General features: G+C 39.5%; 2 protein-coding genes across 15 annotated transcripts in view; one reads left to right on the forward strand and one right to left on the reverse strand.

Moving 5' to 3' along the window:
* CTTN (cortactin) overlaps positions 1–8660 on the forward strand; it is a 48206-nt gene extending 39546 nt beyond the window's left edge. For both annotated transcript variants that reach the window (XM_072985926.2, XM_072985927.2), the window contains 4 exons: positions 2733–2822; positions 3755–3938; positions 4575–4643; positions 6860–8660. In XM_072985926.2, coding sequence (XP_072842027.1) covers positions 2733–2822; positions 3755–3938; positions 4575–4643; positions 6860–6996 — 480 coding nt within the window. In that variant the 3' untranslated portion in view covers positions 6997–8660. The remainder of the gene's footprint in view (positions 1–2732; positions 2823–3754; positions 3939–4574; positions 4644–6859) is intronic.
* A 7843-nt stretch (positions 8661–16503) lies between these two features.
* The window catches only part of SHANK2 (SH3 and multiple ankyrin repeat domains 2), a 498212-nt gene continuing 491986 nt past the window's right edge, over positions 16504–22729 (reverse strand). For 12 of the 13 annotated variants that reach the window (XM_078383277.1, XM_020782848.3, XM_072985922.2 and 9 more), the window contains one exon: positions 16504–21236. In XM_078383277.1, the coding sequence (XP_078239403.1) occupies positions 20663–21236 (574 nt within the window). In that variant the 3' untranslated portion in view covers positions 16504–20662. The remainder of the gene's footprint in view (positions 21237–22729) is intronic. The other variant, XM_072985923.2, reaches the window with a different exon arrangement.

Genomic DNA, 22729 nt, shown 5'->3' on the forward strand with positions numbered 1-22729 from the left:
CATCTCAAAAAAATAACAGACGTTAACTCTGCAAATGCACTCCTGACCACCAATGAAACCTGTGCCGCCACAGTCTCAGGGTTGAATCCAGAAGAACACGCAAGCTGCAGACCTGACTTTCTGAAGAGGAGTGTAACCCTATCCAGTACAAGTTGAGTCCCTGTTCTCTGAGCTGACCTTTGACTGGCCAGGTGCATCTTTTCCTTGTCTGGACTAAGTTTCCATTGGTTTGCCATCATCCATCCCATTATTGACATCAGACACTGGTCTAGGCCCAGAACAGCTTCCTCAAATGCAAATGAAAAAGAAGAGATAGATTTCGCGGTTCCCCAGCCTACTAGTGGGGCTGAACTCCCAAACTCCCTGATAGATCAAGGGCAGTTTGAAGACTTGCCTTGAAGACATTGTCCTGCCTTTTAATCCAGAAAACCAAGTGATAGACATATTCATTCCCATTCCCTTAAAAATTAAATAGGTACTACAGTGAAAATTTATAGAAACTGTCATAGTTGAGAGCCTTGGACCATACCGGTTAAAACAGAGCTGGGCACAGTTTGTTTGGTTGTTGGCCCTGAGGTTCTGCTGCCTTGCGTGTTCTTGTTTCTGTCCCTAATTTCCTGGTTTGCTGAAACTGGGGAACTTGATTTGGAGATGCAGTTTAACTTCCGTGGTGCGACCACTGATGGTTCTCCCCATCAGGACCACCCCACCCCACCCCTAAGTTACTGTGCAACTAGTAAGAGCTGCTCCCACAATCTCTGCAGAGGCCAGAAGGGTAACTTTTAGAGCTTAAGCCCCCTATTTATTTCACACTGGTGGTATCTGGAACTTCTGCCCAGCATTTTTTTTAAATTTAATCTTTATTATATAGCAGACTATCAAACAACAATCGAAGGGAAACAAATACATTGGGGGGAGAAGAAAGAAAACAAAACACAACAGAACAAAGGCACAGGGAAGTGTTTGCAGTAATACAATATCTAATATAATCTTGGCTCCATGGCTGTGTTACAATACTAAAATCCCTAACATAGGCTATATTTCAGCTGCAACAGCATGCAAGTGCTTGAAGTTGATGCTGGCTTGTGAGTTATTTCCTGGAAAATGCAGTTCATTGGTTTCAGCCGCACAACTACTATAGATGGTAGAAAGGGAAAGGCATTTGCAAGGGCTAAGCTCTTTAAAATTGTCGGTGTGGTTTCAGCTATGTAGTTGGCAAGATGCAACGTGGAGTCCACGCTCAGACAGGCAGAGGCAACTGGAGTTGATGTACTGGATTCTTATGTTATGCTTGTTTGTTTTGGAAAGTGCCAGTTCCTCTTCAAGTGCTTTCCATTAGCGGAAAGTAGCTTGGCTGTGCCCTTGTTCCAAATTGATAGTCCTTATTTGAGGATTTCCTGAAAGATGTTGTTTAAATGCAGGAGATGAGCCAGGTAGCAGTCTAATTGATCCTAGAAGTATCCCACATGTGGAATGCCTTAGTCATAAAAAGCTGTTGGAGTTTAATCTAGGGAAAACGTCAGGCAGCAACTGCCCGGCATGGAACTGGCTCATGCGACCCATCCTGACTGCTGACTTTAGGACAATTGTTGAGAAAAGTAATTAGCTGCCTGCTACAGAATAGGTGCACTCTTGAAACAAAACACACCAGTATTGTAATGCTTACGGCTACCACGGGCAGTAACTATTTAATATTTCAAACCACAGCCTGGGAACTACCAATGGAAATCGGTAGTTCATTTCTTTGCAAGCTCTGCTATATGTCTTGCTTTGTTAGTGGGTTAACTAGACAAGGGAAGCATCACAGATTTGTTCCTCACCCCTTATTACTCTAGCAGTACCTTCTTTCTCTCCCTCCCTCCCTCTCAATAAGCATTGCCCAAAAACCTCTTTCATAATTTAGACCTGTGGAAGGGTCATGATGTTCGTGCCAGGAGAATGTTTTTGGTAATTAAAGACTTCCTCCTCCCCGCTTTCTCCTGTAGCCTGTCTAGCTTACAAGTAATCCATCTCACTGCATGGAACCCGTGGAAAGAAGAAATCTGTAATTACTGAAAATTGCTATCACAAGATGACGATATCATCAGAGGAGCATTTTTTGTCATTAAAAATTTCACCCTTTTGTTCTGTGGCTCCAACATGGTGAACTGTATTACTTTGAAGTAGAACAACCAGCAGGAGGGGAAAAAGGGGGAGTGACCTTTTCAGTGAAAATCTCACCCTGCTGGTGATGTCATCACCCTTCTGCAGGCACACCTTACATACCAGGATTTTGGCCAGTATTTATAGTCAGCCCTTCCGCATGCTATGATTTGCAATCACGTTCAGGGGAAATAATAGTAGTCACTACTAACAAGTTTTTTTAAATTATATTTGCATATCTTTTATCTTGTTCAACAAACATGGTTTAAGGTCTTAAATGAACTTTTTTAAAAAAATGCCAAGAAACTAACAGACGCTCCTTGAATTTCATATCATAAGAATGATACACTTAACATAGAGTATCAGCAGCTCTAGCCTACACTGCTAATAGTGAAGCAATACAGGAGTTCAGAAGAAGAAATATTTCTGAATGTACAGGTAATTTTGGAAGGCCTGACCACCAAAATGAGTTCCTTATCCTGCTAACCAGCACTTTTCCTAGAGATGTGAATGGCAGTGTCTGTGTTAGTATTTTTCTCTTGTTTGTGTTGTAGTACCTGTGGTGATGCATGCTTGTTTTTCCCCCAAAGGAACAAGCCAAAGCCAAGGAACAAATTCATCCTCAATCTCCTGCCACACAGCTGGTCGAAGAAAAGCTGCCTTCAAGCCCAGTCTATGAGGTTAGCTTGATAATTTAAATAAAGAAAGCTTTCCTCATGAGTATTTCATATAGCAAACAAACTAGGAATTGTCTCTTGCGAGGCTCCTAACTCAATGTTTAAAGTGTCATTACAGCTGCTAAATAATGCAAATGTGTAACAGATTTAAGACAGTTGCTAGTCTCAAGCAGAGAGTTAGACCCATTGAGTCAGTTGCTGGATGGTAAGTCAACACTTACATAAATCCCATTGAGTCAATGAGTGTCCTAATAATAGAATACTGGCTATCTTGTTTAGCCAAACAGGTCATAGGACCAAATAAAGTAAGGACGGACCATAGCTTAATAGTTGGAACACATAGCTTGTATGGAAAGGTTCTTTGCATCTCCAGTAATGAACGGTAGGGTGAGGTAAAACACCTCTGCTGACACTGGAGGGCTGTGTAGACCATACTGGGCTAGATGAGAGCAAATAGGATGTTTTCTCCTCAGCTTCCTGTTACATGTTCCTTTGCCAAATAGATCAGAATGACAACATAATAAAATGTGATAGATTGAAGTCAGAGCATTTTGCAGAGAAGATGTCAAGCAGGGGACAACAAAACAGTCATGGAGCAGGGAAGAACGGACTGTCATCTCCAAGGTGAATAGCATATGGTGGAGTTGCATTGCCACCGTGGCTGTGATGGGATCAGGGCAGTGCACAGCTTCAGCTTATGTTTGTGCACAAGCCAAATTACTTGTCCGCAAGGCTGATGTGTTTGGCTCTCTCATCACACACTCGCTTTGTCTGGAGGACAGCTGCAGGCAAACATTAGGATCTGAATGTTTCAGTCACCTTTCCTTTCCATGTGGTATTTGGCAACTGTAATAAGTGTTCAGTTTGCCCATGGCAATGAATCTGAAGTTCGTTTTCTCCTTTGTGTCATGGCTGCTTGCTTTTTGCTCCCTTAGGATGCGGCGTCCTTTGAGTCTGGCTACAAAAGTTCAAACACGAATTATTCGTCTCTACAAGAGCCAGAAATCAACAACAAAGTGGAAGAATCGGACTATCAAGAAGCAGTTAGTCACAGGGAGCCAGAGTTTGAAGCTGAAACGGTTTATGAAGTTGCCGGTGCAGGAGACCAATATCAAGCAGGTTTGGAAGCTTCTGTTTCTATTGTGGACTTTTTGAGTAGTTGCTTTAAGCCAGTGGTTTTTAACTTTTGTTACTCGGATGCTTTTGAACTGCAACTCCCAGAAACCCCAGTCAGGACAGCTGGTGGTGAAGGCTTCTGGGAGTTGCAGTCCAAAACTCCTGAGTAACCCAAGGTTAAGAACCAGTGCTTTAAGCTGCCTGGGTTCGGCTTCTCTCAGGTAGTTTGAATGCACTGAGCAAGTGAGGAGCGGAAGGGAGTAGATCAAGTTGGGGAAAAATGCTCCCCCACTACAACATGTTGGATTGCAACTCCAATTACTCCTGAGGTAGGTGGTTGCATATACAGTGGTACAGTGGACCCTTGACTTACAGACGGCTTGACTTACAGACTTTTTGAGTTACAGACTTCTCTGGCCACAAAATTTAGGTTTGACTTGCAGCCTGAGAATTGACTTACAGACCAGAAAAAAAACAAAATGGAACAAAAACGGCCTGTTATGGGATTAATCGGTTTTCAATGCACTGTAGGTCAATGGAGACTTGGCTTACAGACTTTTTGACTTGAGAACCGCCTTTCAATACGGATTAAGTTCTCAAGTCAAGACCCCACTGTAATCTCTTTCTCTTTCTCATTAGGTGAAAACACTTATGATTATGAAAATGACCTTGGAATAACAGCTATAGCCCTCTATGATTATCAGGCTGGTAAGCACTGCATTTCTGTAGTCCTGCGGTTTTAGCACATCTTACATGTTGTGAATTGCTATCTTCAGTGGATACAACACATCTGCACAGCCCATATCCTATGTAACGGTTTGGAAAGCAGAAGGTTTTGCAGGTTGTGTGGTTTTAGGTTTCTTCTCTGAAGAAAGGGTCTCAAACACAAAAATAAGCACTGGATATTGAATGAAATATATGAGAATATAGTAGGACCCACTTATCTGCTGATTCACTTATCCAGATTGTGAAAATAGTAAAAGAAAAATCCTAGAAATGTACAGTATATTTCTAAATATGAAGTTACTAGAACTGGCCACGAGAGGGAGCCAGAGACCATGCTATGTATAGCGTTTGCTATAATCTGTGTTTTTTAGCATCCACAAGTGGCTTTGAAACCAATCCCCTTTAGATACAGGGGTCCTACTGTATCAGGTTTCAATTTTCTTTCTGCTCCACTTCTTTCTTCAAAGACTCCAGTGCTTAATGCTGTGCATATATGTCTGGACAGTCCCCAGTGAAATACCAAATGCTAAAGAGGTGGAGGTGCTTATAGTACTGTGTGAAATTTCCTGATACTATTCCCAAAGTTCCAATGATAATGGGGTCTGCTGAAATGAGTTTAATCCATAAGTGGGATATTTCAATATTGTTTGTTTATTTTGTTTGGTTTGTGTATTTTGTTAGTTTTTCCAAATCTTTATTTTCAGCTCTGGAATCCTCTGGAATTGCAATGTTTATTATGCAGACATTTCTTCTTTCTTTTACTACTGTGCCTGTTGTGTTATGTTCTAAGTGTCTATCAGTTTGTGTCCGGAAATCCCACAAGTTCTTGACTTCATCATTTATTACTGACTTCATTGTTATTGTTATTGCTACTGCTGTTATTGTTATTACTGTCCCTTTGTTCAGGACTTTCAGTAATCAATAATTCATAGGCATACTGTTTCATATACTAGGTAATGTATAATTATCCCAGTTAGTAATTAGAGATGGGGACGAAGTGTAAAAATGGTACTTCGTATATATAAAGCCTTGTCCCCCACAGCCTGCCCCCACCCCCCTTCCCACTGCCACTTGCCTTCCCAGCTGCCTCCTCCTGCTCTCTGGCAGCTTCCGCAGAAACAGAAGCTAAACTGCTAGAACCACGGTTTCAGTTCTAGCAGCCTAGATTTTGCAAGGAGCAGCGGGAAGGGCCTCCCTTTGGGCAAACTTGACCAAAGCAACTCCCCCCCCCACTATCATTGCGCAGACAGCAGGAGTGGGGGATTGCTTCAGTCAGGCTTCCCCCATCTTTCTGTGCCCCAGCAGGCATAGAAAGAGAAGAGACGTGGGACCCAAGCGATTCCCCCACCCACACTGTCTTTGCAAAGACAGCGGGGATGGGGGATCACTTCCGTCAGGCTTCCCTCCTCTTCCTATGCCACCCGGGCATAGAAAGAGAACGGAAGCCCAAGAGAAGCGATTCCCCACCCCTGCTGTCTTTGCAAAGAGAGCAGGTAAAATTCCTTTGGTCGTGCTTCCCCTGTCTATGCCACAGATGCCCAGATATTTACAAAGTCTTTGTAAACAGGGGGGTGGGTTTCCCTTCAGGCAGGCTTTAGCAAGCTGCCTGAAGGGAAAACCCCTTTCTGCTTATGTCCCCCCCCCCAAAAGAACAACTAATCCGCAGGAGCATAAGCAGATAGGGATAGACAAAAAGACAAATATAAAAGGGTTATATCCCTTGCTTTGGTGGGGTCTCTGGACCTCAAGAATACGAAGCAAGAAATATCTGATGACTCTGCAATATTTGTTGAATATTGCGATTCGTTTTTATATTCATCCCCATGTCTAGTAGTAATCATTAGTCATCTTTGGTTGCTACTGAATCACATTGCATCCTGGCAAAAGAAATGTGCAAATTTCCTAGAACTAACATGTTCACCGGGGGGGGGGCACACTGGGTGCAGATCAGTCTTTGCACATGCACATTCTTGTGTGCTCAGTTTGGCTGTAATCAAAGCTTTTTGATGCCAGAAGCTCTTCCCATACTGGGGTTGGGGGACTCTGCTTTAACACAGGAAGCTGCATCGCCAAACAGCATCCATTGTCACTCATCTTTCCCCAGGATTGGTACGTTCAAATGCTGCACCAGCAACACAGTAGCTACTGTGATCGTTACCTGACTGCATTTAGTAATTCTGTATCCACTCTTTCCACAGCTGGTGATGACGAGATTTCCTTTGATCCTGATGACATCATCACTAACATAGAAATGATAGATGATGGCTGGTGGAGAGGAGTGTGCAAAGGCCGATATGGGCTGTTCCCAGCTAATTATGTTGAGCTCAGGCAATAGAAAATAATGCTGACCTTTTATGCCTTAATACCGTGATCATTCATCTGATTTATTACACTACAAATCATGTTCTTTTTGCAGGGGGAGGGAAATAATGGAGGGATCTATACATACTGCTTTTATATTTAAAATACTTTGCTGATGCTTTTACAAATGTTTATGAAATCGCTCAGAAATCGCTAATATATTGTAACTCTTATGTTTCCCGTTATAGCCTGTTTCCATAAGTTCTTCCTGAATTTGGGGCTTTCATTCTTTTGCCAAATTAGTGGTGAAGGTCATAAAAAATTCAAGAAATTTTAGCTGTTTCTGACCGTAATGCATGTTTTGTTTGTTTGCGTGCTGGATTCCCAAGTAGTCACCTCTAGCTACTCTTCTAAGGATCATTGTCAGTTTCCCAGATTTTAGCTGTGCAGGTGCACCTCCCTGTTATTTCCACATGGTGGGAATGGATCAAGAAAGAAAAAAAGTGACTGTGAGCATTGCAGTTGATGGGAGTTGCTCAACAGGAAAAGGTTGTTGTTGTTTTTTCATTGATAATAGGAGCAATCCATTGTAGAGAGAGAGAGAGAGCAGGGAATCACTCTCTCATATGCTGCTCATGGGGCTTTTCCAGACCATCTCATAAGAGTTGCGTCATCAGCATTTGCTGCCTGCTTTATCTCTTTTGAAGAGGCCGCCAGATGGTAAGATACTTTTTGCTTGTGTCACTTTTTTTGATCCCACTCCCATAACACTGTGAGGTTCTTTGGTTTTGGAAACCTGTTTAGCAGCTCCCATTGCTGTCATCTTGAAAAGGGGCCCTCTGCCTCTCTGTGCTGCCGTTCAGGCCTGCATTTCTCCTTGGAGCTAACAGAGCTGGTTGCCTTGAAGACACAAAATGGGTTGTGGAAAGTGTACATACTTCATAGATTCTGCATGGACTGTGTTGCGTCATTTGGGATGAGGCGGGTTGGGGGTGAAGGCCTGTTGGGTAGTAAATCTGTTATGCAATCCTATTTCAGTTAAGGAATGTTAGGCAGTGCAGCTAACATTGGAGCTAGGATCTGCTTCTAAGCAATTTGCAGAAGACTTCCATGTTGTATACGTTCAGCAAAAACTGCCAGTAGCACTTTGAGTAAACAGTAAAGGTGTCTGCCTTTTGCCAAAAGTTGAGCAGATGTTTTAGCCGCTGCATCAATAGAGTACGTTTTCTAAGAAGATTAGTTATTTAATAACTTAACCACATAGACATACCTACTAAAGACAGTATATACATGCGGTCCATGTGTTTCCTGTTCATTTTGATTTGATCAGAGAAGTTCAGGGAGGAATCGATGAAGCAGCAAGAAAATAAAGACTCAGAAAAACTCAGAGCAGAATGTAAAAATAAAATAAAAAATGAATGGCTATGTGCAGTGCCTCCAGGGGAAAATACATTGTGGGCAGAGGGAGATCAAGAGAAGATGGAATTGGCCAGCCAGGACAATTTTAAAGAAGAATATTATTTAATCTTACATCACCTTTCCTGCTGGTTCCTTTCTGTCTCACAATTGCATTACAGTTTTATGTTAGGTTGGGCTGGATTTTATATGTGGTTACCCTTTCCAGTTTTGCATAGAACACCTCTTTTCTTTTTTTGTAAATTAAATATTCAAATAAACTTTTGGAACCATTTGCATAGATTATTCATGTGTCGTCTTTTTTTAAAGCTATCCTGAAGTATAGTCATAGGCACTAATCTACTGCTGGCAGCTATTTTGCAAGAATATTCTTGCATTCATTTCTAGCATGATTTCGTTTCTATCTGTTCTCTGACTCATTAAGATAGAACATGCGAATGGCCACAATGTCTTTGAGAACTGTTCTTTCATCACAGTGTGAGTGGATTGTCTGTATTGCCCAGCATGAGTTCAATCATGAAACAGGTAGCTGCATAGACACACTCATCAGAGAGGCCGGGCAGGGTAGCAGACCCCAGCTCTCCTTGTGTAAGCTGTGGAACAACCCCAAGAGCATATTTACACAACCTTTGCATTTAGGAACCAGGCCATTCTCAAGGCAATGATCAGGAGTGCATTTGCACAATTAAAACTAATGCGTCAGCTACATCCATTTCTTGAGAGATCTGATCTGGCCACTATGAGACACATGCCCCCTAGGAACTTCCCAGCTAGATTACTGTAACACACACTTATGTGGGGCTGCTGATGGAAACTGTCAGGAAACTCCAGAGGGTCCAAAATGCAGCAGCCAGACTGCTGACTGGGGTTGGTTTCAGGGATCACGTAACCACCATGTTATAGCAGTGCCACCGGCTGCCGATTAGTTTCTGGACACAATTCAAAGTGCTGGTTTTAACTTATAAATCCCTAAATGGCCTGGGTCCAAGCTATCTCAATGACTGTAACTCCCATTATGAACGAGCTCTCAGTCCCGCTTCACAGGTGCGTCTGATGGGGACACAGGAGAGAACCTTTGTGTTGCTCCCAGACTTTGGAACTCCCTCCCACAGGAGGCCAGGCTAGCCCCATCTTTACTGTCCTTCGGCAAGCAGGCAAAGGCCTTTCTCTTTAGGCAAGCCTTCTGATTTTTAGATTGATTGTTGTGCATTACTGCTTTGACTGGATTTTTAGTACGAGCTTTTTCCATTTTTGTATTTTTCATTTCTCAGAGTGGCATTCTTGTAAAAAAGAATTATATACTTACTGTTCTTAGCTTTAATGCTGTCTTTTAATGATGTAAGATACCTCTTTACTCATTGTTCTTTGCTTTAAATATTATCTTTAATGATGTTAACCGCTGTTGAATACTCATTGTTTTCAACTTCAAATATTGTCTGTCAGTGTTGTAAGCCGTCTTGGGTCCTTTTCAAGGAGAAAGGTGGGGTAAAATATTTTAAATAAATAAATAAGGTGATGCCTTTTCTGTAGCTGTCAATATTGTCATTTGATGCTTTTTTGATGCCATCTGAGGATGCATCACACAAAACTTTCTATTGGTAGTGGGTCTATGTGATCTGTTTCAGGCCGTTTCTCTTTTTTGTTAGATTTACATATCGTTCTCACTGCTTTTGGTTGTAATAATAATTGTAATGTACCAGCAGCAGCACCTATAGTAACAATTTGGAAGCTAAGAAGGGTGGTCTAGGTACAAATATTAAAACAATGCAGAATACCGATTCCACAGCAGTATTGCATTTGTACCGTACATATTAGACCTTTGATTCCCCCCCCTAGATTTTGAAATGGTTAGTACTATATTACCAATGGGCTGCTGTTGTGTGACATTAAATTCCAGCTGGCTTTCTTGTGTCTGTTGCAGTGCCAGCTGGATAAGAAGCTTTTTTTCTGGGGCTGGGGCTAGTGCTCTTTATGTTGAAGGGCCAAATTGCAGCCTTTTGGGGGAGAATTAGCAGGGGAGACCTAGCATGCAAGAGAAAGCCTTGACCTGCACTTTTCCCACAGTAACCAGGCCTCCTCCAGCTACATGTTTGCTGTGCAGAAACAAGCTAGATGGAGAATGATGGCCATGTAACTAAGCAGCACAGCTATATCTCTTGCCTTCTACTTTCATTTGTATAGTAATACATAGTCGGAAAACTGCATGGCCCTAAATCTTAGAAACAGGAAACAAGAGGAAAATGCAGTAGAGCCAGTAAATAAATCATATTGCATCAAGTCAATTATAGCATGTAATTGACCCTCCCACAGTTTTCTGTTGTGATTTACTTATTCCTCCTTTTGGTGGCACTTTGGAACCCTTCAGTTTGCCCAAGGCTTTACAGGTGACAGGGCATGCAACCCAAGCAACTATCTCTCCTGGGAGGCACCTTGGCAATTTCAGCTTCTAGCCTGGCATGCCAACCAACTGGAGCTATATCAGTTTTGAATACAAAATACAGCATGAAGCATGTCTCACAGTTGCCTGTGCCCCACCTCTTAGGCCTTTGTATATGAGGACATGGTAGAGTTTCTGTGCAAAGACAGTGCAGCTAAAATCAAAGCAATCTTGATTTCACAACCTCCCAGGTATGGTTGAAAACAACTCGCTCTGCTGCTTCTTTCCTTTCACTATAATCATTCAGCTCACCCATCTACAGGACAATGAACCTTAAAGATGATAACAGCCTGTGAAAAACTCCCGAGAATCATCTTGTCTGCAGTGCTCAGCACCGGGGTTAGCTTAGCCTAGCTGAATTTTTTTAAGGAATCCAGCCAATCTTAAAACATGTCTGTGCTGCAACTAAAGCAGCCTGTCTATTCCCCAATATTCATTTTCAGTAGCCTATTCAACTGGGGATAACATTCAGAGTTTAGAATTGGCAACAGATGATGATTGACAGTAAATGAGTCGGGAGATTTGCATGTTTGCCCAGTTTTATCCTACCTTAGTGGCTAGTTCTCCCAAATCTCTTAACTGGTATAGCCATCTTTAGCCCCTGTTCAGAAACAGGTACTTGGAACTGATCATTTTGGAAAAAGCTGCTATAAATGGTTCCCCAGAAAACTATTTTTCAATGGATAGACAGAGGTAATTACTCCATACTAAACAAGGTGTCAAGAACAGATGGTAATATGCGGCAGAACTGAATGCCATCAGCAAAGAGGGGCAACATGAAACTGAGGAGGGGAAGGAAATAGAAGCAGAACCAGCTATACTTGATGAAGAGGTTATGCGGGCAATGAACCAACTGCCAAACAATAATGCTCCAGGGGTTGATGACATCCCTGTAGAATTCCTTAGGCCAGTATCAATGACAATTATTAGAGCCTTGTGCCAGAAAATTTGGGAAACCAACACATGGTCACCAAACTGGAAACCATCAGTATTTATTCTGATAGCCAAAAAGGTGGACTCAAAGCATTGTTCTAATTACTGCATGATTGCTCTAATCTCTCATGCTAGTAAGATCTTACTGAAAATTATACAACACCTGCACCAATCATTGAAAGGTAATTGCCAGATGTCCAGGCTGGAAAAATGTTATGAGCATCAAAAGAGCACCTACTTGTGATCCATCAATTATAGGAAAGCATTTGACTCTATTAACCATGACAAACTATGGAGAGCTCTAGAAGACCTTGGGATGCCACTACATTTGGTAAAGTTGGTGAAATCACTATATGAAAATCAGGAACCTATTGTACAAACTCAATATGGAGACACTGACTGGTTTAAGCTATAGAAAGGTGTGCAGCAAAGTTGCATCCTGTCACCTTTCTTATTCATCTTGTATGATGAAGTTCTCCTCCTCCTCTTCCCTCCTCTCTTTTCCTCTATCTGCTTTTAGATTAGTTGATTCCATCTGGTTTTCTCTTTTAGGGTTATTGTTATCAGTTTTAAAATGTCTATTTTCATTTGTGTTTTCTTTTTATGAGCTGTAACCCGCCCAGAGTAGTGCTGTGACACTAATGGGAGTGGGATACAAATGGAATATATATATTTAGGTTCATTGGTCAATCAAAACGGTGATTGCAGTCAAGAAATAAAACGTTTAATCATGCTAGGTCACACAGCAATTATGAATATGAATCAAAAATGGAAAAGTAAGGACGTCAGCTTGACGACCAAGTGCAAATTAGTGTTCCCCATAACTACATATGCATGTGAAAGTTGGACAATGAAGAAGATGGAGAGAAGGAACATTTATTCTTTTGAACTATGATGTTGGAGAAGGTTCTTGCATGTTCCATGGACTGCAAAGGTAACAAAGAAAGAAATGCTGAAGCACATAAAACTGGACATGTCACTGGAAAGCAAAATAACAAAACTTAGTCTTAGTTATTTTGGCCATGTCATGCGATCAACATCATTGGAGAAAGAAATGCTCAGAATGCTCAGTGGTAAAAGATGACAAGGACACTAAAGAATGTGTTGGTTGGATGTAATCAAAGCAGACACTGCCCAAAATATAAAGCAGCTGAAAGAAGCTGTACAAGATTGGAAATCATGGAGAAAGCTGGATTATGAAATTGCCAAGGGTTGGATATGACTGAATGGATAATTTGATTCAAAAGATTTCATTTTTTTCAAAACCATTTTGTTTCAATGTAAAAGGCAGCCGGCGGGGGGGGGGCAGAACTAATTTAATAAATAAACACATTAAATAAATTGGCTTTTAATATGAAAGTACTTAAGGAGTGGTGCAAATTTAGCTGTGGGAATAGACTGAAAGTCTAGCCAGTGCTACTTTTCCAAACAAAGACTAGCTTCAATGCTGTGTTCAAACATCTTACCAGATTTTTCATTGGCTTTAGTTAAACCTTCAAATAAATACCGTATTTTTCCATCTATAAGACACTGCCTTTTTCTAAAATCATTACCCTAAAAATTGACGGGTGTCTTTTACACGGAAGTAAGCTGAGATAGCTAAGAAGAGAACAAAACGGCACACACTTTGTCTCTGTAAACAGACTTCCTTCAGCCACGAGGCTGAGTTTCCTACAGTCAGGATACTTAGCTTCTTCCAATCAGAAGCCTTATGGAACTGACGTCAGCTGACCCTGAACAAACCAATTGGAACACACCTTCTTGGAGGTGGAGCCTGTAGGCTCAAGATTCAACAGAGACAAAATGTCCAACATTCTGAGCTCAAAGGCTGAATCCTCTAAACTAAGTTTTCTTAATTTGGGGGTTAGAAAATTGGGGGGATGTCTTATAAGTGAGGGGGTGTTATAAATGGAAAAATATGGTAATTACATGCTACAGCACTAACCTACTGGATGAAATCACTTTTCTAAAAATGAGGGGGGTGGAAAGGAATTTTACATTATCTAAAGCAAAAGGTATATAGCAAGCTTTGAATGTTGGTATCCAACAAGAGTTTAGAAAGAACCCAAACACTTCTGGCTCTGAAATAACAAAAATAGATTTTCTCATAAAATAAGTTGCAGGAAACCATGCCCATGGAGCCATGTGAAAACCTGGCTGGAAGGGTATGTAGGTTGTGAAACGTATTGGGAAGCATATATTGCACGCACCCCAGTCTACTGGGACAATGACCAACAGCCACAGGCAAATGAGGAGTGAGAAATTTGACTGGATGGAGTGGATTGAAGGTAACAAGTGTGAAGCAGGGTCCTGATTTCTCACACATAGCACATATCTTACCAGACTCATCACCCTCCAAGTACATGTGGGTGGCAGAAATGATGCTGGAGAAGGGAAAACTCCCCTTTACATGTAGAGAGCATATTGTCTCAATAGACCTGTAGATGTTCCTGGCCAGACATATGAAAGCTGTGCTTATCCCTTCTACCATATTTCTGGTGGGGCTTGAACCTGTATTACTTACATTCTATCCAAGCTGTCCAGTGACTTACCAACCTCTGTGTGTATGAGTTGTTATGTCTTTGGTTGCTTGTCCTGGGTCCACTCTGGCAAAAGGCTCCTTTTCTCCCCACCCCTCCAACATGCCCACAAGTGAGACTTCAGTTTGCAATCTTAAATGGCCACAAAAGGAAGTAAGCCTCATTGAGCTCAATAATACTGACTTCAGGACTGTGCTGTAAAATTGCTTTGATGTAAGCATGTATTTTAATTATATATAAACTAATTTTAAAAAATCAAATGATTTTACAAATTGTAATGTAATACTTTACATATAGGTTAATTATATCCCTACACATTGAACAGATATGCACATTTGCTATTGGGAAACAACCAAAACACAACTTTATTTAATTTTTTTAAAATTTCACTTTGGTGACTCATCATGTCAGTTTTATAACTCAGACAGGATTTCCCCTGCAACATTGTGTGGTTTAAATATCTTTTTTTTTAAAAGTTGTGCACTATTGGACTTCTTGACTCAGAAAACAAGGCACTGTAACTACAATACATGAGGCTGAAATGGTCCTTCTCCTTAACATTGTTTTGTTACATGGTTTTGTACAAGTCAAGTTCAAAACATTGAAGGACTCCATTTTCTTTTTACAGTGCTTTAATGTACAATTTTAGTAGTATACAGCTCTATAATCGATGCCTGAAATGCTCTCCAATACTATGCTGATACAAGTCTCTGATTTTTGCCATCACATCAAACTTTTGAAACAATCATCAATACAATCTCTTTTTTCACTAGTTTCTGGGATGAATGAACTGTACATTACTTTGTGGAATGTACCTACCATTACCAGTTTCATAGAATGTTGGGAATCTTGAAGAATAATCTCTCTAATACAGTATAAGCAAGTATAACACTAACTATATTAAGATATACAGTACATGTCCCTTGGTCATTGACATAAGTACGGTAAATAAAATTTTAAAAGACAAAGCTAATGAATATCTTGAATATGGAACATAATGGAAGTGTATTAAAAAAAAACCAAAACCAAAACTTGAAACAAATAAAGATCCATGTATTTATGGAATACAAATGTGACTGCTATAGTTAAGGCATTTTGTTCCAGCATTCTTCAGCATTTAAGCAATTTTAAGTTGAGAGAAGAAGGGAATCAGATGAAAAAACGTAGAATATTCAACATGTTTACCTTGCAAAGAAAAAACCCTGAAAACTTCTGTAAGTATTAATAAACTCTAATTGTAGAATTTTAGGTCAAGATTCAGTAGTGGATTTCCCCTGGATCATGATGCTTCTTCCAGAACTGGTAATCTTCTTCCTCACTTCCAGTCCTTTGTATATCCTAAAATCTTGTGATGGAGGGGTAGGAACCCCCCTGAAACGTTTTTTTAATTATTTATTTATTTATTTATTTATTTGCTAATCCAGAGGGCTGCAGCAATAGGAGGAGTGGCAGAATGTACCAATTTTACTTTTTTGTCGGATATGGCAGTATGCCAGCAGATGCTGGCTAAAGTGACAGAAAGCAGAGACCTGCCACATGCATCACTTTTAAATTAATGCCTGTAGCATTCTTTTTATGGGCAAATATTACTGCGTAAAAGGGAATTGGAGTGCTTCTCACCCATCCTGTAGAAGTGGATTATATCTGCGTTGATAAGCAGGTGTTCCAAGTGGTCCATTTTGATAGTTTTCAAAATTCAGTCCATGGGTGGGCAAGTTTTTCCTCTTCCAGCAAGGCAATTAGCACTGTCAAAGGTAACAGTAGAGTCAAGCCATCTGTGCTGTGGTTGGGATCCTCTCTTATGGAGCCTGATGATGTGCATAAGGACCTCTGGATCTTTGCCTCTTCTCTATACTCTAATGTGTATTCTCATACAACACTCTAGCAGCAGTTCAGCAAACTAGTGGTTAAATACTTGGAAAGCCAAGAAACCAAATGTTGAAAACTCAGAAGATTGTCTCGTTTAGGAAAACGTCTAAACAGCTCTCAAAGGAAGAAGCCAAGTCACCCCCAACACAAATGCCTTCTATAATATTTTATAACATTGATTTCTCATTTGAGATATGAATATAAATTTCAGAACGTTAAGTTTCAGTAAAGGTAAGTGTAATCAACTTTTATATATGATTTAAATAATATTAAACAGTGAATTTGGCAACTCCTTTGAAAAACAAAACATTCAGACTATTTACTGCTTGTAATCAGAACCACAACCTTAGTGCAATATTATATTTATTTCTTACAGTAATTTTGGTTGCCATACAAGAGTAGTAAGGATTAGGGAAAGTGCAAGTTACAGGAAAATGATTTTGTTTTAACCAGATTGAAATAAGAAGAATTAAAGCACAAAAATTACAGCAACATAGATAACGCGAACACAAGTCGTTACACAAACCATAGCAAAAAACATTATTATCTAGAAAAGAAAAGAAAAAAATGTAACAGGAAAATTATCAGTATTGGAGGCTCATACACAGAGTCATTGCCAGATCAACTGGGTAATGCTTGTTTGTAAAGGAACTTGGAAAATCACTTTCATTAACTTAAGTACCACAAATAGTTAGCTTTTGTGATATGTAAATTCTGTAAATCAACAGTCACATATAGTCATTTTATAATATATGAATTAAAACTTAAATGTTCCTAGACACCCAGGGAAAGGAGTCTGTGCAGTTATACACAATTTACATCTTGTGTGATTTTGGTATTGTATACACAAATATTACAGAAACTAGGCATGTAAATGCAATTTTATTTAAATTACAATATATAAACAAAAGTTGTTCCTAAAACCTGGAATAGCATAACAATATTACCTCTAACACCTTTTTTTTGCACCATCAAAAATAGTAGGACATTAAGAGAGCCAATTCTGCCCCCAACATTTTCAAAATGGTTAAAATGCTAGGTGGCAACTCTGTATCTGTTACTATTGCTTTCTGTGATAAAACCATCAAACAGTGGTAAAGACTACTTCATCTTGGCAAAGGTGTATTTTTATTGATAAAAGCAGTTTCTCACAGGTCCTATTACTCTTTAGATCATAAGACACAATGTAAAAATAAACTATTTCATTAGCTCTTTGATGTTTAAATCTCTTTTCTACTAATTATACTGTACCTACTATTTAAGTGCCTGAAAAAGATACATAAGCAAGAGATCCCTTTTAAGAAAGGGATTACCATCTCCTGTCACTGTGTACATCATAATCAAATATTAAACAGTAAAACGTTATGATTAACAGCAGCTTAAAAGTAATTTCCCCTATCTGCTTCTCCTATCTTTTGTCCTAATGTATTCCTGGCACATATTATAGAGGTAACACCAAAAGCATTCAAAGAAACAAGGAGCATGGTGTTTGTGATTTATTTACTGAATTCTGTCATATCACCAAATGGAAGACAATGATGGCTGAATTTTCTTTTTAGTTTTTACACCCCATCCCAAATATCTGATGGCTTTTGTAGCCACTGAATATTTGAATATTGTCCTCTGCATAAACATCCATATAATTATGGAAATTTCAGTCCTTTTGCATTTAAGCTTAGATTTTAATTATAAGGTTACTTGAAACTTTCAAATGCAAATAGAAACCTGTGAGGGGTACAACAACATGTGTTAAGTCAAAAGACCAGTTTTGGCAGAATTAGGGTGAAGGGAAAAGAGAGGGAGGAAGAGAGAGCGAGAGTGAGATGAATATCAATTTTCCATAATTAATCACTACATTGTTAATTGTAACCATGTTTGAAGAAACACGCATCTTCTGAAGAAGTTCTAGCAAAGATAGAAAATATAACACAGCTCTGCTGGTTCAGATGCATCCAAATGAGGTTGATTTAAAAAGGTCAAGACTTAATAATTATTCCACAGAAATAGTAGTAAACCACAAAAGTTTATTTTTTTTAAATTTCTAGCATTGAAGTGGCACAAAGGCTGCCCAGTAGACCAGCCACTTATATTCTTAAAATATTGTGCTTATAAACTATCTGTACAACTATTTAAACTTGCAGTAAAGAAAGACATTGAAATTGCTAAATTTGATTTACTAATTCTAGGGCTGTTGCAAACCTAATCAGACACTTGGTTGTGAAAAAATAAAATTATAACTAGAGATAGGCTGGAACATGGATAAAAATGTAGAAGGAAAGATGTAAATGCCTTCCAAAATGGTAAAGGTGTTTTGACATTTCAGTGATTTGATGACTGAGCAACCAAACATACATCATTCAGTATTCTAGTGCAGGGTTAATCCTCCACGAGTTTGAGAATTACAACTTATTTCTCAGGTACATTACTCATGGTGGGAGAGAATGTAAGTCAAAAGGATATTGTTGATCAAAATAAAAATTACCAAATCTATAAATGTGTATCCAACAAAAGACTGTCATTATACCCAAGCACTCTGATCTCCATAACCAATCAATCAGTTTTGGAAAATATCTCATGTTGACCTACATCTTTATCACAGCATAGCTTGTGAGAATGGGTGTTTTCTCCAGAAATTCTTCTCTGATTCATGTGACAGTGAAAAGCTGAATGATGGACTTCTTAAAATTTTAGAATGGCTGTTGATTTTTTAAAGTGAAACATGTTATTTCAATTTTTAGAAAACTTGGATTTTGCATTTTATTTTAACATATAACTATTATTTTCATCAAACTATTCCGAGGAAACACAGTGTTTATAGTTTCATTTCACTGCAGGCATTCACTGTCAAACAATTCCTGCTCTAGTATATCAAGGGACTTGAAGACACTTCTGAATGAGAAAACGGGCTTTTGTTATGTGAACTAAGCAAGTGCTCATTCTCTCATCTTGCTAAGTATGATCTGGCTGCATCCAAAGACCCTCTTCAGTCTGCAAAAGATGCCTGTAGGACACTTAATGGGTGCACATCCTTTGTATAAGTGTTTGTGCATCCACATGCAGAAGGTACTTTTTCTCATTATGATTCTTTGAATGATAGCTGTAATTGATCAGCATGGGAAATGATCAATCTAAGGATGCAAATGAAGGCTTTGGGGTGGTTTTTTTTCCACCAATGTTCTTTGAATTTTGGAACTAGCTATGTAGGGGCCAGGGAGGGGCCCCTTCCCTATGCAACTAATGACCCCCAAGCTGGAAACTGATACTTAGGACATGTTGTCTTTGCCTCCAACAAATTGTTTGTCAGCATTGATCCTCTGTCTGTTGGGGAAGGGAAGCATCTTGGGGCGAACAACTCAAGGGTATTTCAGGATTGCAGCCATTCTATATATAAAAAAAGAGTTCACTGTATGAAAAATCTGACAGAGCTGTTATTCACAACACAACTCTGATTCCTTGCGTTAGAGCCATTAAAAAACGGAATGGGTTTAATAGTGTTTACTACTTTTTAAATGTGACCATTTCTGTCATCTGAATCTAGTAGAAATAAGCCTGGAATGTATTTTACTTGAATTATTATCTGAGAACACACATCTTCAGTTGCATGTTTTGAAGAATTTTTTTTAAAAAAAAACCTATATATACTATCTTACATAAGAAAAGCAGTCTTGCATGAATGTTATCTGGCAACTTGGAAAGGCACTCAATGTAAATGGAAAAATAAAGATTAAAAAGTCAGGCAAGATGGATCACAGAAACTAGCTTCACCTACTGAGAAACTGTAATAACCAGGCAACTAAGATGTCACAAACAAATGTTTGAAGTTTCTGTTTTGAGACCCCTAAGAAGTGAAATTTTAATTATACCAAGTAAATACATCATGAAAATTTGAACAATAGTTTGAAATACTGATTGAAATGGAAATGGGAATCAGAATGGTTAAACCAACGGACAAGTTAGCATACAGATCCACTGACACTGGTGTCATGGTCAAATGCAGTGGTTGCGGGAGATACGTTTACAAAAAAAATGTTCTCAATATAACACTTCTGTGTGAAAAGATAAACCTGTGGGTCCTAAACGTAAAAAAGAAGGTGGCACATTACTGCTCAAGCAGAGGAGCACCTCTCCAAAGCAAATACTAATTCATGAATACAGAAGGATTAATGTAGTGTCTGTGCCCCCAACAGTAAAAATGGAAATTTTAGAAACAATATCAGTATGACCCAAGCTTACAAAATATTTTGAAGGTAGCTGGGTTTTCCCTCCTCCCTTTCTTATTCCTTTCCCCACATTTTCTCATCTTTTAGGACACAAATGGTCCCTCTAATGTGAACATACTTGGGGTTGCTCTAGGGTATTAAACCACAATCTAAACTTCTGCAAATCAGGGGCTACTTGATACTTTAACCTGATGGTACTCTTGGGGACCAAGGCATTTGGGGTGTTTCAGTACCAGCCTATCTCTATTTATAACAAAGGTTTATATGAGGCAAGAGCAGCCATTCTTATCTGTCCAACAGCTGTTTCAAGGCTCTTTCTATGTTCATTCTGTGACCAACTCTAGTCACTCCAAGGTCTATCAAGTCTTCCTTTTGAAGGTTTGGTAAGTGAGTGCCGTCTATTTCATTATCCATAAACGTCTCTTTATGTTCACCTAAGTTTAAACTTTCCAACCAATCTGCCACATCTGGTTTAGTCCACAGGTGGACAGGCTTAGTTGTAAAAGGCTTGTTTGAGATTGGCTGTTGCAGTATGGAGGGAGAAGGAGATCTGCTGCGCCCTGTGTTCAAAGCAAAGAGGTCCCCAGAAGGAGGCTGGCTGGGCAGGCTAAAAACATCAGAAAGAGCTGGAGAAGGAGATGCAACGGGAGCAGCAGAAGTCAGAGGAGCTGGCGTGATGTCTTTACTTATCTCTGTTGGTGAAACCACAGGACTTGGAGCATGTCTTGCTCCTGATGTCCTACTATCATAGTCTGGGGATCTGCTCTGTAGTGTGATTGGCTGGCTAGTCCCAGGCCGAACAGTGAAGGTGATGGTTGAACTTCGTGTACCTGAGACAGTGCTCATGACTTCTGTGCTCCTGCAATCAAAAAGGAAGAGAAAATAGTCAAGCACATGATAAGCACCACAGATGAACGGCCTTATTGCTAACTTATGACTTTCATGCATTCTTTGTCACGTATTAAAACCTCATAAATACTAAAGAAATGCCATACAATCTTATGGAATTCAATGACAGCAGGGGGGAAAAAAGAGAGAAATAACTTTTAAAATATAACAAAACAAAGGCAATATTGATTATTTATATCTCCCTTAGTGATCTTGGGAAACTAAATGTTTTTTGGCCCCAGCAGAAAAGCTGTAAATTGCAGAGCTATTAGAAGATATTCAACAAGAAGCTATGCAGAACGGGGCACAACCTTCCCCATAGATACCCCACACTACTTTCGAAAAAAGGGAAAGTCCCTTCTGTTTCAAAAGCTGTTTGCCATGTACTTTATAGAACTAAAACAACAATAACAACAACGTGGACTCCCAAACTGTCTAGGATGTATAAAACAAGTTGTGCTGTTCTTGAGATACCAGTCTAAGTGTGGTTTCTGCTGCAGCAGACTAACATGGCTACCTCTGGGGGGGGGGAAGGTAGGGAAGACTACTTATACTCCAGAATTAATTTAAATTAAATGCTTAACCAACTTTTGGCTGAAACTATAAGCACAGTTTAGACAGAAATGCACCCTGATGTGGAACTGATGGCTATGATATATTCTATATGTCCATTCTACAAATGCTTATACAACAAAACAAGCACCAGCCACATATGAGGGAGATGTATCAGCATGCTCTGGGAAACTTGCAGAAGAAGAATAAAAAGTCTGAAGAAGAAAAGCCCAAAAAGGCAAAAATTCAAAGAACAGTCTCATTAGGACAGGGCAAACTGGGAAAGCAGAATGATTACAGCAGCCTTAAAAGTTAAGTCATCTGTCAAGAAAGAAATGCAGACATGGTGGGAAGTAAAGAGAACAGAAGATGGTCAATTTTATTTATGTACCTCTTTCTCTGTTGTGATCTTAAGGAGAGAGGAAGAGAGCTACAAAAATGGAAGGAGAACCCACTTACTTCTACATCAGCCATTATCTGGTCCAAAAAAGAGCTTTTTCATTAATGATTCCAGGGATGAAAGAGAGAACTACGTTTAGAAGTTCACAAGGAAGTCCTTTCATCTAGTTTGGACTGGACACCGATGTGTCCTTTGTAATCCCCATCCCTTACAAAAAAATCCCTGTGGATAGTAACACATAGAAGAGTTCTTGCTCTTCTGAGCACATTTCTCATGAAAGATGAAATGCTGAAAAAAAATATTCTGCTAATGCTGGTTCTTATTAATGATATGAAAGAGGATAAGGCCTGTGATTGCCCTGAAGTACAGTCTACATATTGCACATCAGCCTCTGAGTGATACACAACAACCCTGCAGAGCTAGAATGTAATTCGCTACTGTCCTTCACTGCAATGATTTAAAATCATTTGTTGCATTGCTGGCTACTTCTTTGTTATCTTAAAAATAATTTT

The sequence above is a fragment of the Pogona vitticeps genome, chromosome 1 (assembly GCF_051106095.1).
Source record: "Pogona vitticeps strain Pit_001003342236 chromosome 1, PviZW2.1, whole genome shotgun sequence".
In the NCBI taxonomy this organism is placed as follows: Eukaryota; Metazoa; Chordata; class Lepidosauria; order Squamata; family Agamidae; genus Pogona; species Pogona vitticeps.